Below are 16,532 nucleotides of genomic sequence, written 5' to 3' on the forward strand. Positions count from 1 at the left end.
TGTGAGGGAAGATGGAATAATGGAACTGAAAGATGTGTCATGCACCACCATCACCAAAAGCCTGGGTGAATTTTTCACCCTGTTTGGAGCACACACATACAATAACCAGGTCACCAGTGTTCCATCTTAACTTACAAGTACACATATTTTACACCACTGGTGAAGATGGGGACCTTGGTTATATCAAGATTTAACTGAAATAATCAACTGAAGGTGATTAGTGATATTATTGTCTTAAAATAAAATTATATAAGGGGATTATAGAATGCTAAATGTCGTAAGAAGTATGAATAGATAAAGGATCATCACTCACCTGACACATCTGCGTTGATCTTGTTATGTGATGTTGTGTCTATTTGTATACCACGCTAATCACCCAAGAAGATATCCAGTTGTATGCAGATTTGTAGGCTGTGATCCCCTAACGGGAAGTTACTCGAAGAGCCAGGGCTTCAGCTTCTTGTGGAACTACTCAAGAATTGAAGACGAGGCTCTGATGTGCTGTGGCAGGTCATTCATTGAGGGCGATGCAAGAAAAAGTGGGTGTGCCAGTGCTCTTATTGTGAATGCGGGGTACCTGTGCTAGTAGAAGTCCCGCAGATTGGAGTTGTCTGATAGGGTGGTAGAATCACTCAATCAATCAGGCGTTTGGTAAGCGCGACTACTCACCTGTAAGGGTCTCACGGCACTGGGGGGATAGTGGTGGGGTGCAGGTTCCAGTCCATCAAGGAGGGGATCTGTCGAAGAGCCAAGTTTTGAGGCTTCTTGCGAAGAGATGTTGTTTGTCGGAGGTGGAATGGAAGGGCGTTCAAGGTTCTGGCCGTGAGGAAGGAGAAGGAGCGGCCTCCCGATCTGGTCTTTCTGGCATTGGGGACCAAGCATAGGAGAACTGGGCTGATCGGTGGGTCCTTTGGGGTACGTGGAAATTAAGTCAGCTGTTCAGGTATGTAGGTGCGGTGTCTGTCTGCGTGGGTGAGCATCTTGAAGGTGACTTTGGCCTTAATGGGGAGCCAGTGGAGTGTGCGCAGGTGCTGGGAGATGTGGCAGTGTCTTGGCAGGTTGAGGACCAGTCTTGCGTTTTGGAAGTTCTGTAGCTTGCGGGTGAGGTTTTTGTTTATTCCAGCGTAGAGTGTGTTGCCGTAGTCGAGTCTGCTGGTGACCAGGGCGTGAGTGACAGTCTTTCTGTGTTTGAGGGGGAACCATTTGAAGGTCTTACATAGTAGGCGGAGAGTGTGGAAGCAAGAGTACAAGATGGAGTTGATCTGGCAGTCCATTTTGGAACTGTGTAGCTGTTGAGGTAGGTGGGGACATGCTTTGTGTGTGTGTGAGTAGTTTGAATTGAGACTGCTTGTGTGCGGGGAGCCAGTGCAGTGCCTTGAGATGAGGGGTGATGTGAGGTAGGTTGAGGACAAGTTTTTATTGCTGTGCTCTGGATGGTTTAGACATTATCAAAATGGGGTTTCCCAATATCCAGGCTGGACCTGGGTTCTATATAGTATCAAAGACAGTGGTCCAAAACTATTGATTCTGTATAGGAACAATTCACGCTTACAATCGATATTCACAATTTTTTAAAAACCTCTACACAGTAAGTTTATATCGTATATATCAAAATACTAGGTTATGGACATATGCAACAACTGACCAAAGGTAATTTTTCAAAGGTGGAGTTTATTAAATCACTCCCTCATGTAGGATAAATAATCCATAATTCATACTCATTTCATTTTTAACAATTTCCCAATTATCGGTACAAAAACGAACATAATGTGTCCAGGAAAGTGCAAAAGGGGTGTTTAAGTGGTAAGAAAAAGTGGTGTGAAGACATCGAAGCGGAGTGACATAAGGAGAATATTTACAATCATTTTATAAAAACTGGTCATACACTTCCAGTTCTGAGGCACCTGACCATTGAACTCAGTAATATCAATTCAACATCATTGATTTACAGCAGAATTAAATTGGCATGTACAGGGAATGGTCCAGGGCGCGAAAAGGGAATGGGGCTCAAGGGTAAATGAAGACCTCGGCCTGCTGGTCTTCTTCGGGACGAGAAATTAGGTAGTCTGGGTACCAATAATGTGGCTTGATCACATATCTGGGGGTAAATTAATAAGGTGTCAGAGTTGCATAATTTACATCGATAGTAATCCATCATATGTATCTGATGGATACAGGGTACAGCTTACCCGTACGTCTTGTTTAGCGTCAGGATGATCCCTGAAGAAAGATGCGACCGGGCATCAGCGGCATCACATGTACATCTAAAGGGGAAGGGGAGGTGTGATTGTAGCAACAATTCGTACAGTCTTGACATTTACAAGGGAAGTCTGTGTCTCCACAGACGCGATGGACACTTACCCAATTTTCGCGGGTAGCGTTCAATGTGAAAAATAAGGTATTTCTTCCTCCCTCGGTTGGGGTTTTTTAATCCACCAATCTGTGGGGAAGGGACACCGTAAGTATGGCCAGAAAACATTGATTTGATCGCAAGGTTGCATAGCACTTACCTAATTGAATTAGGGCACCGGCGTCAGACGATCACTGGAGCTGAAGTGAAGGCCTCGTGAACTGAGCCGCGAGGACGTTTTAACGGAGACAACCGACGTGGAGCGCACTTTATTGGCAGTGAAGAGAGACTCCCGTCAGAAGTGAAAAGGCTTTTTACGGAAAAGTCGCATCATGACTGGCATTGGAGACTTACGTGGCACAGTACATTTAGATAGACCATTGTAACAATATAATCACAGTATAAATTAAAAAACCACAATATAAAAATATATTAAAACCACAGACATAATTGGACATTGTCTGACAATTAGGTGCATAGTACAACATAAATGACATTTCAAGGGTAAACGCAACGTAAATGACATTTCAAGGGTAAACGCAGCTACAATAGCTATGGAAGGTCTTGATTCCTGTTACGTATAGACACACATATAGTGTGTACAGTAGCTATGAGCATATAGAGACTCCTAACTTGTATTGTACATAGGTTCATAGGGCACCCATTCTAAATGAACACAGTGGTAGATTCACCTGCGGATAATAATCTAGATACAGTTCACCCATTGGTCAATCCCACCACCTGTTTGTTAATTTCCTCATATTCATTGAGCCCTTGATTAGTGGTGTTGAATAGATGGATAAATTTACACTCCCTCGTGTTCAAGATGTTACTGAAATTACCACCCCTGGGGTAAAGTATAACCTTTTCTATCACCCACCTTTTTAAGCTATCTGGTGAATGATTACATCTGGTAAAGTGGTCAACCAGTGAGGCCCCCTGTGTCTGCCACCTAATCCGGCTACAATGTTGCAGAATACGGCATTTTGCCTTTTGAATAGTTTTCCCTATGTATAGGAAATTGCACGGACAGCTGATTGCATAGATTACCCCTGAGGAGTTATCACCCCTACCCATCCCCTGGACAGATCACCACCGTATCATCCTCAAAATTCCAATCTCCACCGAAATCACCCCCAGTCTCCCACCCCAAGCACCCTCCCGCCCATGGCACAAATTAGACATGGATGCCTGGGGGTGGATAGCCTCCACACCCACCCTGAACCCGGATCCCTCACTAGCAGACATCCAAATCCGAGATTGGATAGAATCTTCCCTTGACACGGTTCTCTCCGTCAAACAACTCCCTAGTAAGAGGGGTTCGTTTAAGTCTCCCTGGTTCACTTCGGAACTGCGTGAACTCCGGAAAAAATGCAAAAAACTCGAACGCCTCTGGAGGAAAGATTGGAACTCGAACTGCAAAGAAACCTACAAATCGGCCATGAAGCAATACAAAACCCTTATCAAAAATACACAAGCCTCCTATTACGAAGGGAAAATCCTAGCTGCCTCCAACTCCTCCAAGGAGACTTACCGCATAGTAAAATCTCTCATGAAAGTTCCCGAACCACAGCCTGCTGCTGATCCCATTGGTGCCAGATGCACCCAATTTGCGGAGAAATTCTCATCTAAAATCCTCAAGAACATAAAGACTTTCCCGACGCCCTATCCCCTAACAGACCTCTCAGATGGGACCATTGACCAAGACGCCCCTGTCCTGGAAACCTTCCTCCCCATCTCCATCGAGAGGTTGGTGGACACTCTCAACCGTGTGAAGAGTGGATCCCCGGACGATCCAGCTCCCATGAGTAAACTGAAACTAGTTGCCCCCACTATATCCCCCCTGCTTACCAGGCTGATAAATGCCTCTCTCTCCAGCGGGATAGTCTCCGTCAACTGGAAAAGTGCGACAGTTCGGGCACTTATCAAGAAACCCCACCTAGACCCCTTGGACCCTTCAAACTTCAGACCCATCTCCCTTCTCACAGGCATCAGCAAAGTGGCTGAAAGAATTGTAAATGAAGAGCTCTCAACATTCCTAGAGACTAACAACCTCCTTTGCCACTCGCAGACAGGATTCAGACCAGGTCAGGGGACTGACACCGCCCTTCTGGCCATAACAGAGGCCGTAACAGAGGAGACAAGGTCCATCTTGGATGCCCCAGAGTACTGTTTGATTAGGAGTGGTTACTGTGGGTAGTAGTGCCTTCACCACATGGTCATGTACATTTCTGGCCTTCTTGAACGCGTGGAGAGGTAGTGGTATGTTACCTATATCATCCGAAATGAGGTGCCAGTGTCGGTTAATAATTTTCTTCACTGCATTGCTTTTAGTGGAGTAAGTTGTCACACATACTAGACGTTCCTCATTCGTGTTTTTTTCTGTTCTAGATTCAAGTAGATGTTCTCTGTGGTTATGCCATGCCCGTTTTCTTGCTTTTTTGAACATTCTGACAGGATAGCCGCTTTCATTAAAATACTCCTCCTTCTTGAAGCAGTTCCTCCGCAACCTCAGGAATTGCCCGAAGGGGAGGTTGTCTCTGAGGTTGCGTGGGTAATGGCTGGTATATCTTAGTTCACTGCTTTTGCGAAAGAGACCGGTATAAAGGGTCTCAGTTTTCGCATTGATGGTAATGTTAAGAAAATGAATGGATGATCTGTCAAATTCAAGACTGAACTGAATGTCACTTGAGCATGTGTTTAACCAGCTATGGAGAGCCTGAAGTTGTTCCTCATTCCCTTTCCATATTATAAGGATATCATCTATGTACCATCGCCAAATATCAATGCACTCAAAATAAGGGTTGGTGTTAGTTAAGACGCATTTGTGTTCGAAAGCATCCATAAAGATCATGGCTAAGTTTGGGGCAATACTTGCCCCCATAGCCACCCCTTTAGTTTGGACTTAATGTTGGCCTAGGAACATGAAATAGTTTTTTGTCATGGCCAGTGTCAAGAGTTCAATGATGAAATCAGTGGGTACACGGAGGCACGTAATGTCCATAGTGGCAAGCAGATTGTGCAAGTATATCGACGTTTTCTTAAATATGCTGGCTGAAAACATGGTAACATATCTAAGGGACACAACACAAACAATAAAATTACTTGACGAACGGCCATACAACCAGACTAACAATCTGCTTGCCACTATGGACATTACGTCCCTCTACACCAACATCCCCCAGGAGGCTGCCTTGGAAGTTATAAAAACAGCTCTAAACGGACGGGTTGCACCTCACCGTGAACCCACGAATGAGGAACGTCTAGTATGTGTGACAACTTTCTCCACTAAAAGCAATGCAGTGAAGAAAATTATTAACCGACACTGGCACCTCATTTCGCATAATATAGGTAGCATACCACTACCTCTCCACGGGTTCAAGAAGGCCAAAAATACACGTGACCATGTGGTGAAGGCACTACTACCCACAGTAACCACTCCTAATCAAACAGTACTCTGGGGCATCCCACCGATCGCTGGGCATGTGAAATGTGGGCATTGCAAAGCTTGCCCCCTAGTACAGGAAACAAAGCAGTTCACGTACAACAACTACACCCATGTATTACAGGATCACTGCAACTGTAACTCCTCAGGGGTAATCTATGCAATCAGCTGTCCGTGCAATTAGCTATACATAGGGCAAACTATTCAAAAGGCAAAATGCCGTATTCTGCAACATTATAGCCGGATTAGATGCCAGACAGAGGGGGCCCCACAGGTTGACCACTTTACCAGATTTAATCATGCACCAGATAGCTTAAAATGGTGGGTGATAGAAAAGGTTAAACCCAACCCCAGGGGTGGTAATTTCAGTAACATCTTGAACATGAGGGAGTGTAAATGTATCTATCTATTCAACACCATTAATCAAGGGCTCAATGAATATGAGGAAATTAACAAACAGGTGGTGGGATTGACCAATGGGTGAACTGTATCTAGATTATTATCCGCAGGTGAATCTACCGCTGTGTTCATTTAGAATGGGTGCCCTATGAACCTATGTACAATACAAGTTAGGAGTCTCTATATGCTCATAGCTACTGTACACACTTAGGGGTCGATTAGGATCGCGGACGGACTTGAGTCCGTCCGCGACCCCTGAGGAGGAGGGAACGTCCGCATGGGCTGCGGCGTTCCCTCCGATCTGATTAGGATGTGACCGCCAGGGTGGCGGTCACATCCTCTATCTCTAACATTGCGGCGGGTGCAGCTTCAAGCTGCACCCGCCCCAATGTAAAAAATGCATGCACAGCATTTCCGTGCACAAAGCGGCAGGCACCGCGCGGTGCCTGCTGCATTGTGCACGCAAATGCAGGGGGGTACCATAGGTACCCCCCATGTGCACTCACCACCACCCCTTCACCCAGGGGGCCCGCAACGGGCCCCCGAAGTGAAGGTCCGTATGCTTTTCCATGGCGGCAATGCCGCCGTGGAAAAGCATATTTACACACACATCATAATATGGCGGACGGTGTCTCATAGACACCGCCTGCCATGTTATGGCTTTTCCGCCGCGGTCGGCTCCGACCGCGGCGGAAAAGCGGCGGACGGAATTCCAGACCCACCAGCCATCCTAATTTGGCGGTGGGTCTTTGGAGTCTCCGCCGCGGTTTTTCCGCATCCTCCAGGCCGGCGGACACTTCCGCCGGCCCGGAGGATGCGGAAAAACCGCCATCCTAATCGGCCCCTATATGTGTGTCTATACGTAACAGGAATCAAGACCTTCTATAGCTTTTGTAGCTGCGTTTACCCTTGAAATGTCATTTACGTTGTGTTTACTCTTGAAATGTCATTTATGTTGTACTATGCACCTAATTGTCAGACAATGTCCAATTATGTCTGTGGTTTTAATGTATTTATGTATTGTGTTTTTTTTAAATTTATACTGTGATTGTATTGTTGGAATGGTCTATCTAAATGTACTGTGCCACATAAGTCTCCAATGCCAGTCATAATGCCACTTTTCTGAAAAAAGTCTTTTCACTTCTGACGGGAGTCTCTCTTCACTGCCAATAACGTGCGCTCCACGTCGGTTGTCTCCGTTCAAACGTCCCCGCGGCTCAGTTCACGAGCCCTTCACTTCGGCTCCAGTGATCGTCTGACGCAGGTGCCCTAATTCAATTAGGTAAGTGCTATGCAACTAGCGCGGCCCTTGTGATCAAATCAATGTTTTCTGGCCATACTTACGGTGTCCCTTCCCCACAGCTTGGTGAATTTAAAAACCCCAAACGAGGGAGGAAAAAATTACTTATTTTTCACATTGAACGCTACCCGCAAAAATTGGGTAAGTGTCCATCGCCTCTGTGGAGACACAGACTTCCCTTGTAAATGTCAAGACTGTACGAATTGTTGCTACAATCACACCTCCCCTTCCTGACCCTCAACAAGACGTACGGGTAAGCTGTACCCTGTATCCATCGGATACATATGATGGATTACTATAGATGTAAATTATGCAACTCTGACACCTTATTCATTTACCCCCAGATATGTGATCAAGCTACATTATCGGTACCCAGGCTACCTCATTTCTCGTCCTGAAGAAGACCAGCAGGCCGAGGTCTTCATTTACCCTTGAGCCCAACAGGGTCGAAACATCGACACCCATTACCTTTTTGTGCCCTGGACCATTCCCTGTACATGTTCACAAAAAGAGGACAAAGTTCCTATACCAGGGTGCAAAAGTCACCCACGTATCTGAGTGCAAATAGTCACCCATACATTAAAAACAGGGAAGAATGGGGAAAAGTAATCCTAGGTAAAAAATACCCTGATGGGAGAGGGAAAGACATACTACATCCTCTGCTGCCCTCACACACCCCGGAGGATGTCATGCTTCATCATCGGGCAATTTTGCTCCTCGTAGGGCCGGCGCTGCAATTCCCTACGGGTCCCCGAAGGGTCACTTTATCGGAGATCTTTTAGAGGATTAGCCGGATGTTGCATGCAGGTGTGTGGGGAAGGGTAAGGGAGGGTAAATCAATTACGTGCAAACATGATAGTGTGATAAAATCAAGGGTATGGAAGCAGCGACAAGATTGTCTAGGTAACCCTTGGCAGTTAAAAGTACTGCTTAAAAATGACTGACCCCACAAGGCCCACTATGCCTGGGTGTCACTAGTCAAGGTCAACATGTTTCGCGCCTCTATCGCCTGTAGGTCATTGGCGCTTCGTCAGGACCAAAAACAAAGTGAAGTGCACGTGAGTAAAATACATAAAAGTTAAAATGAGAACCCTCTTATCTCATCCAGGGCGGATCAGGAGACCTGTGTCCCCACTATGTGGTTGTAGCTGTTACATAGAAGCTGCTCCTGGATGATACCTGTTACAGCTTGCCACCGTGACGGACACGTCGTCCAGGAATGCACACAGCCGAGCCAGCCGGTGGGACGCTTCCTTTCTTGTAACTTAATGAAACCACTACAAACTGCAATTATCCGGTTGTAAATATTCTCCGTATGTCACTCTGCTTCGATGTCTTCACAGCACTTTTTCTTATCACTTAAACACCCCTTTTGCACTTTCCTGGACACACTATGTTCGTTTTTGTACCGATAATTGAGAAATGTTAAAAATGAAATGAGTATGAATTATGGATTATTTATCCTACATGAGGGAGTGATTTAATAAAATCCACCTTTGAAAAATTACCTTTGGCCTAGTATTTTGATATATATGATATAAACTTACTGTGTAGAAGTTTTCAAAAAATTGTGAATATCGATTGTAAGCGTGAATTGTTCTTATACAGAATCAATAGTCTTGGACCACTGTCTTTGATACTGGATGGTTTAAAGCCTGTTCAGGAGCTTTGTGGTGCATCCTGCATAGAATGTGCTGTCGTCCTCGAGTCTGCTGGGGACCAGGGCCAGTGTTAGTGTTTTCCTGGTGTTTGAAGATTTTTCGTGGCATGCCTATAATGAGGGAGCAAGTAGAGGTCACCGTGTTTGTCTGGGCTGCCATACTGCGCTTGTTATTGAGGATGATTCCTAGGCTCCTGGCATGAGAATTAGGGGCAGGTATGGAGTCAAGGTCTGCTGGCTAGCAGGTGGTATCCCATTCAGATGTCTTCTTGCTGAAGATTACAACTTTGGTCTTGTCTTTGTTGAGCTTTAGGCAGGTGGATCTCATCCAGATTGCCACAGCGGACATGCATCAGGTGAAGTTGTCTTTGGTTGCTGGGGTCAGAAATGGAGAGTACCAGATGAGTGTTTTCTGCATATGAAAGGGTATTGATGACATGAAATCTGTTGAGGTCTGCTACGAGGGTCATGTGGATGTTGAATAGAGTAGGGCTGTGGGATGGTCTTTGCCTGGCTCCGCATATGAGGTTTGTAGCTTCTGACTTGTATCGTGGCAGGTTGACTCTTTTGGTTCTTCCTGTAAGGAAGTAATACATCCAGTTGAGGGCAGGTCCCTAGATATCCACTTCATGAAGTCATCTGATGAGGGTAGAGTGGGTGATTGTGTCGAAAGCTGCAAAGAGGTCGAGCCAGATAAAGGATGCTGATTCTCCTCAGTAGAGGATCATCCTGATGTCCTGTTACTGCGGTGAGCGCAGTTTCCGTGCTGTGGTTGGCTCTGAATCCTAATTGTGTGGAATCCAGGAGTTGATGCTCGTCGAGGTGTTGAGTCAGTTGTCTGGTGATAATTTTATCTATTACCTTGGCTGCATAGGGGAGAAGCGAAATCAGGTGGTACTTAGATAGTAGGGCTTGGCCGGCTGTAGGTTTAGTCAGTAGTGCATTTACTGTTGCATGTTTCCAGGTCTTTGAGAGTTGCAGTGGTAATGGAGGAGTTTAGGATGTGGGTGAGAACTTCACTGATTGGGGATCTTGAAAGATCAAGAGAAAGACAGCATCCAGTATTAGCACTTGTGGTAAGAAAATGTACCTGATTGTATTTCTATGCTGTACGACAATTATGACATTTACTCAAATTCACAGGTATATGATGAATACCTATATAAAAATACCATGTTCATAATTAATGTATTGCATGAAACAAATATTAGTTACCACAGAAATGTGTCAGCCTTTTCTAACATTCTCATTGGGATTCCTGGAATGAAGAGCTGAATCTTCACTTCTGTTCATGGAGGCTGAGGCAGCTCTTAGACAGGCTTTTATTGCCCAGATTTGCATTACATCTATTGTTCCTTTTCCTTCCCAGCTTTCAGTGCAGTCCTTGCTATGTCTATCTTCACTGGATTAGCAAGTGGCAGAGGAAACCCTGTTGGATTTTCTTGGTCGTTCCACTTGGGTTGGTTGTCCGCAGCACTCAGCCTGTTGGCAGGTGAGTTCCTAACTCTGCTAACCTGTATCATCAAGCTTCATCATGATTCCCAACACTGATCCCTAACTCTAATAAACAAACATCAATACTTACTATCATCTCCAGCCCTGACTCTAATAAACTTAAACACAAAGGGCTGAATTAGATTTTTGCAGATAGAATAAGATCCGTCAGGGTGGCAGTGGATATGACCTCTGCGCCCTGATGGACTAATATCTGACAGAATTTAAAAAGGACCACCGGCCCAGCAATCATCTCAGTACATGGATAGGACCTGCTGTCTCATTGTACAGAAGCTTTTTTGGAAGGCTGCAGTTATTTTTGATGGCAGTCCTCCAAACATTTGAAATGTTCTGTTTTCAAAAACAAGGTCCCAAAGTAGGAGATTGGTTTTCAAACGCTTTGAGAGTTTTCTACCAGGGTAAGGAGGTTTTTTCTGGAACTAAACCTGTAAGGCGTTCACAAAATGTGAACTTGAAGGCATAGATCAATTTACTTCTTAGAAATATTACCCCACAGTTCTGTAATACTAGGTGGGAGTAAATGTCTTGCAAGGGGTGGACAGAGGTCAGATCAAGGAAGACTTTGCACAGTAAGTTTTTGAACTCTCACAAACATGTCAGTTTGTGGGAATTCACAAACAGCTCTGCGGCCACTTCTCACACCGGGTGGAAGGGGGAATGAAATATCCACAAACTTCATTGGGGAGATAGGTAGGATGTCCTGCATAATGAAAAAATATTGTCACCATGAGAGTTACACAGAAAAATGTTGATGAATTAAATGCAATGCACTGATGTTGATATTAAGGTTTTTGCATCAAGTCTGTTGAGAGAATTGGAAACATGGGCTACGCCGGAAAACATAATTCCGCTTAACCAAACTGTTTTTCAGAAGGGCCAATCGACCACTACCAACCTGTTGGCAGTTACTTTACCTGCAGAGTGGGCTGCTTTCAAAAAACAAAATCTATATATTGCTTTTATAGATTTAAAGGTAGCTTTTGATTTTGTGCCTCGAAATTTGCTATGGAAAAAATTGGTTGGCTGAGCTATTCTAGGGAAACTGTTAAAGGCTATTACTTTTTTGTATACGGATACCTGGGTTCAAGTCAGGCTGGGTGATGGTAGCTGTTTATCAAGGAAAATCAGTACAGATAGGGCCCGATGTAGGTGGCCCAAATACCGGTCGGTAATGGTGAAATTCGGTAAATTTCACTGTTGCTGATCGATATTTAGGCATTTGTGATGTAAGGAAGGATTCATTAATAAGGAGTCGGTAAATACCGATTCCTTAATACCGATTACTTATTGGCCTTGCATTTAAGGAATCGGTAATACAGATTCCTCAAATGCAATGTAGAAAGCACATAAAAGAGTGCTTTTGGGCCTTAAGGAATCGGTAATTTCCACCAACTTCAAGTTGGTGGTAATTACCGAATTCCTTTAAAAAAGCACTTTCTTGCTTTTTTTGAGGTGCCATGTGGCACACATCCATGCCCTTAGGGCATGCATGTGTGACACATGTGCACACATCCACATTTCAGGGGTGCAACAGGGTGTCCTTTGGACACCCTGGCATCCTTGAAATACCTCCCGGTATTATCGATTCAGTAATACCGAACCGGAAATACCGAATATCTTCACATTCGTTCCTATGGGCCTCCAAGCCCATAGGAATGAATGGGTAGGTATTCGTTATTACCGAATCTCAATTACTGATTCGCTAATAACGAATATTAAGGATTCTGTATTTTTTACTGAATTCTAACCTACATCTGAAATACCGATTTCGAAATACCGAATTGGTAAAATTCGGTATTTAGAATTCAGTATTTCACTATTACCTACATTGGGCCCTAAATGGCCTAAAGCAGTGTTTCCCAAACTGCGGTCCGCGGACCCCCAGGGGTCCCTGTCACATTCCCAGGGGGTCCACGGGCAGCAGTTTTAAAAACACTGTAAATTATCTTGTTTAATTAGCAGTTTTCAAAGAGCAATAAAAGTGTCAAGATAACGCCAGTGATTAATGTCCCTGCTGGAGAGAGATGAGAGTTTTATCCAGTAGCAGCTTTGACATATCTAATGTAGCACAGAGGGTTAATATGCCTACTGCAAAGAATGTGTGCCATGCATTTTTAAAAACAGTACTTTATATGCATAGGTCAGTGGGTTACTGCTTTTGTCAGAGAGATTCTTTTGTTAAAGTGCAGTTCATAAGTGACAATCGTAATCTAGCACAGTGACCTATAAACTGTCAAACAGCTGCTCGCAAACTGCAAGGTACAAGTTTGTGATTTATGTTTTTCCCAGTCTTTCATTATCCTGCTGCTGCTAAAAAGGTTTATTTGGGTGGAAATACATTTTTATTGTAAAAGTCAATGCTAACCACTGTGTTATGTTCTGAAACCTGAGATTGTGCTTCTCCAGACCAAGCACTCTTTAAAAATGCCTACCAGTATGAATGACATGTGAGTTCTACACGTTGTAGTCCCCTTTGCCTTATGTAACATTTTCTATACACGTGACAGAGGGGCTATGTAGAGATGAGAAGCACTGTTGGAGGGTGATCGTGGGGGAATCATTGAAGAACCCCCAGAAAGATTTTCGTATTCTGGTGCATAGTCAGTTCTTCATTTACTATTCTTTAAAAGGTAATACAATTCAATATATAATGATAAATGTGTCGTAGACTGCACCATTGTTTCCTAAATTTCTTAGGGGGGAGAGTCTCCCTAAGCCCCCTTTGTAGTGATCAAGCTCACTCACTGCACTTGGTGTGCACCGTATGGGGACTGGACTGAAATCATTTGCCAGGGCTGCTTTGGGTTTCCAGTCTGACCCTGGCAGGAGCAGGTGCCTTGTACTGCCATTAAAAAGTTAGTCGCGTAGATACAGCACCAACCTTCCCATTAACCTTTTTCGTTTTCTTGCAAATTCTTTCAATATAAAATACAACAGAAGTGGCGGAGAGTGTTGTTAGCCTCCTTGTCTTAACAACACACTCCGCCACTTCAGAAACGCAGGGTTGCACCATATGTACAAGAATATGGTGCAGCCCTGCCTTTCCTCTGCGCTGGCGCTATACTTAACAGAGGAAGATTGTTTATGTACAGGAAGGTCCCCCTTCGTGCACATAAACAATCTTGAAATTTTGTTTTGTCACTTCTATGTGTGGTGCTTAATGCAGCACACATGGAAGTTGCAAAATGTCTTTTTTTTTTTTTTAAAGATTGTTGATGTGCAGGAAGGGTCACCAAGGCGTTTGCAAAAACGAGGAGAATTTAAGTATTTCACCTTGTTTTGCCAAGTTAAGACCAGGTCTTCCCTGGCATTAATTTTGGCACCGCCTCCCATTTACGCTGAAAGGGGGTCTTATTTACAAGGCACCGTTAAGCCACGTTAAGTGGCTTAACGTTGCCTTGTAAATAAAGCGAAGCCCCTTTCGCCACGGAATCGTCTCAAAAAAGTGATGTTCCCATGGTGATAGGGGCTTCTAAATAAGCCCCTAAAATCATTAGTAATTCGTTTATTTAATTGGTGTGCACAAGTGTGTTAATTTTTTTCGAATTACTGTTTTAATGTTTGAAATTTAAATCCTAAAAATTGCTTGGGGGTCCCCGGCTTCCAGTGGTGAGTCAATGGGGGTCCTCAAGAGTCAAAAGTTTGGGAACCACTGACCTAAAGCAAGGTTGTGTTCTTGACACTTGCCTTTTTAACATATTTTTATCAGATCTTCTTCAGCACTTGGATTCTGTTAATGCCCACGCCACAAGGTTGGGAGAGGTGCAAATTAGCTACCTCAAATATGCTGATGACACTATCCTTCTGAGCCACACCCCTATTGGCCCACAAAGACTCATAGATGCTTTTCATGATTACATACAAATTAATGGCCTCGAACTGAATGTTAAAAAAACTAAAATCATGAAAATTGGACCTGCAAAACAGAAGTTTAATATATAGAGGGCCAGAGCAGGGCCAATTGAAGTTTTTAAAACATATAGATATTATGGGATGGTGATCGATTATAGAACCTCTATTAAATACCATTTTAAAAACCTACGGGCAGAAACTGTGATTTTAATTCATGCTTTCAAATCTTTGAAAAAATTGTTGATTTGTCAATCTTATGGCTCACCCATTACCAGAGGGAAAGATGTGAAGCTCCTAGATTCACTGGTAGTCAAGGCCTTCAAATCAACTTTTGGGACCCCCGGGTCAGTAGGCCAAGCTGAGATAAGAATAGAGTTTCGTCTCCAAAGACAGTGCTTGGTGTCAGAAGGAGCTTGTTTGAAATGTATGCATTCTATGTTTTCTTCTGCCTTTGATCCCTTAGGGAACAATTGCTTACCTACTGGAGTCAAGCTATCCAGGCTGAATGAAGGCTGATAGCCAGAAACCGGTCCTTGGATGCTTGATTCCGTTCTGGGAAAGACATGGCTTGGTAGTTCGGACTGGACTTTTCCCATGAGGCAAAGGGTCAGAGGTGATTTGCATATAGCCAGTGTCTAACCCAGGGTGTTGTGGAGTGCAAAAAAACGATGGATTTAGGCCCAGATCCTTGTACTGGGGTGAATGTATGACATTGTTCTACATTCTGTCCATCAACTGTGTTTTTTGTAATTACCTAAAATAAATAGGCCTGCTTATGCTATTAATTGGAGATCTCATATTTTAACTTGCCTAAGGAATATTGGTCTGCAAAAAGCGCTTCAAGAATTGAAAATGCCCAATTATAAATTAATCCTAAAAAAAACAAATCAAAACTGAATCCCTTAAGATGGAAAAATGCATTAGCAGGGAAAAATCATTCAAGGTATGTGATTAACTCATAACAGTTCTCAGCAAAAATACAAAAAATATTTTTTAAATTACAAATGGGAATAAATCTAACAAAACAGGGCACACTGCCTTGGATTCAGCCGTGGCCGGATACTAACTGTAGACTTTGCGGATGGCCACAAGAATCTTTAGTTTATATAGTATCTGTGCGCCCTAAATTGCTTAGAAATTCGACGCTTCTTCTTGAAACCCCTATTTTTGAAGATAGGGATTAAATCAGCTTGCCAGGCACTTGTTAGGTCCCTGTCAGGCGAGTCAATCATGTTGTTATGCCATTTGATAACATTTTTATATGCAGCCGAAAAATGTTTAGTATAGTCAGTTTTAGATGTATTATATTTATATCCCTTGAACTTAACAGAATTTTGCACTGTTTGATATTTTGTTGAACTTAGGGGTCTATTAGGATAAAGGTCAGAAAATCACCCCGACCACCTTGGTAGCGGGAAAAGACCGCCCACAAGGACCACGGCATAACCGCGGGTCTAATTTTTATGCTCCACAGTTGAAATCCGACTGCAGCGGTGCGATCGCGGCCTTTAACATTGCGGCAGTTGCTGCTGCCAGTAGCACCGCCGCGATGTTAATCGGAGCATGTCCTGCATATCCCTGCATGGCGTGGCAGGCATTGCACAGTGCCTGCCACCTGGTACAGGGACCTGGAGGGGGTACCATGGGCACGCCCCCAGTGCGCCCACAACCCCCCCCAACACATTGGGGGCCTGCAATGGGCCCCCGGAGACATTCTGCGCATGCCTTTCCATGGCGGTTCCACCGCCGCAGATAGGCTGGCTACCGCTGACATCATAATCAAGCCGGCGGAGCCTGGCCTGCACTGGCACCATTGTAGCGGTCCAGTTCCGCCTGCCAGGCAGGCGTGCGGACTGCGACCGGCGCAAAAGTGGCAGGCAGAAAATCTCACTGCCGCGGTCATCACCGCCATTCTAATGGGACCGGCGGTTTTCCGGGTTGTGATCGCCGGCGGCCGTCTGCCGTCGGACTGGCGGTTACCATCTATCTGCCATCCCAATAGACCCCACAG

At 44.4% G+C, this 16,532-nt stretch overlaps 1 protein-coding gene across 1 annotated transcript in view; it reads left to right on the forward strand.

The window, feature by feature from the left end:
- Window positions 1–16,532, forward strand: part of LOC144767660 (lens fiber membrane intrinsic protein-like) — a 222,620-nt gene that overhangs the window by 127,962 nt on the left and 78,126 nt on the right. Inside the window, exon 4 of the mRNA XM_078651055.1 lies at window positions 10,524–10,646. Within this exon, the coding sequence (XP_078507181.1) occupies window positions 10,524–10,646 (123 nt within the window). The remainder of the gene's footprint in view (window positions 1–10,523; window positions 10,647–16,532) is intronic.

The sequence above is a fragment of the Lissotriton helveticus genome, chromosome 7 (genome assembly GCF_964261635.1).
Source record: "Lissotriton helveticus chromosome 7, aLisHel1.1, whole genome shotgun sequence".
Taxonomy (NCBI): Eukaryota; Metazoa; Chordata; class Amphibia; order Caudata; family Salamandridae; genus Lissotriton; species Lissotriton helveticus.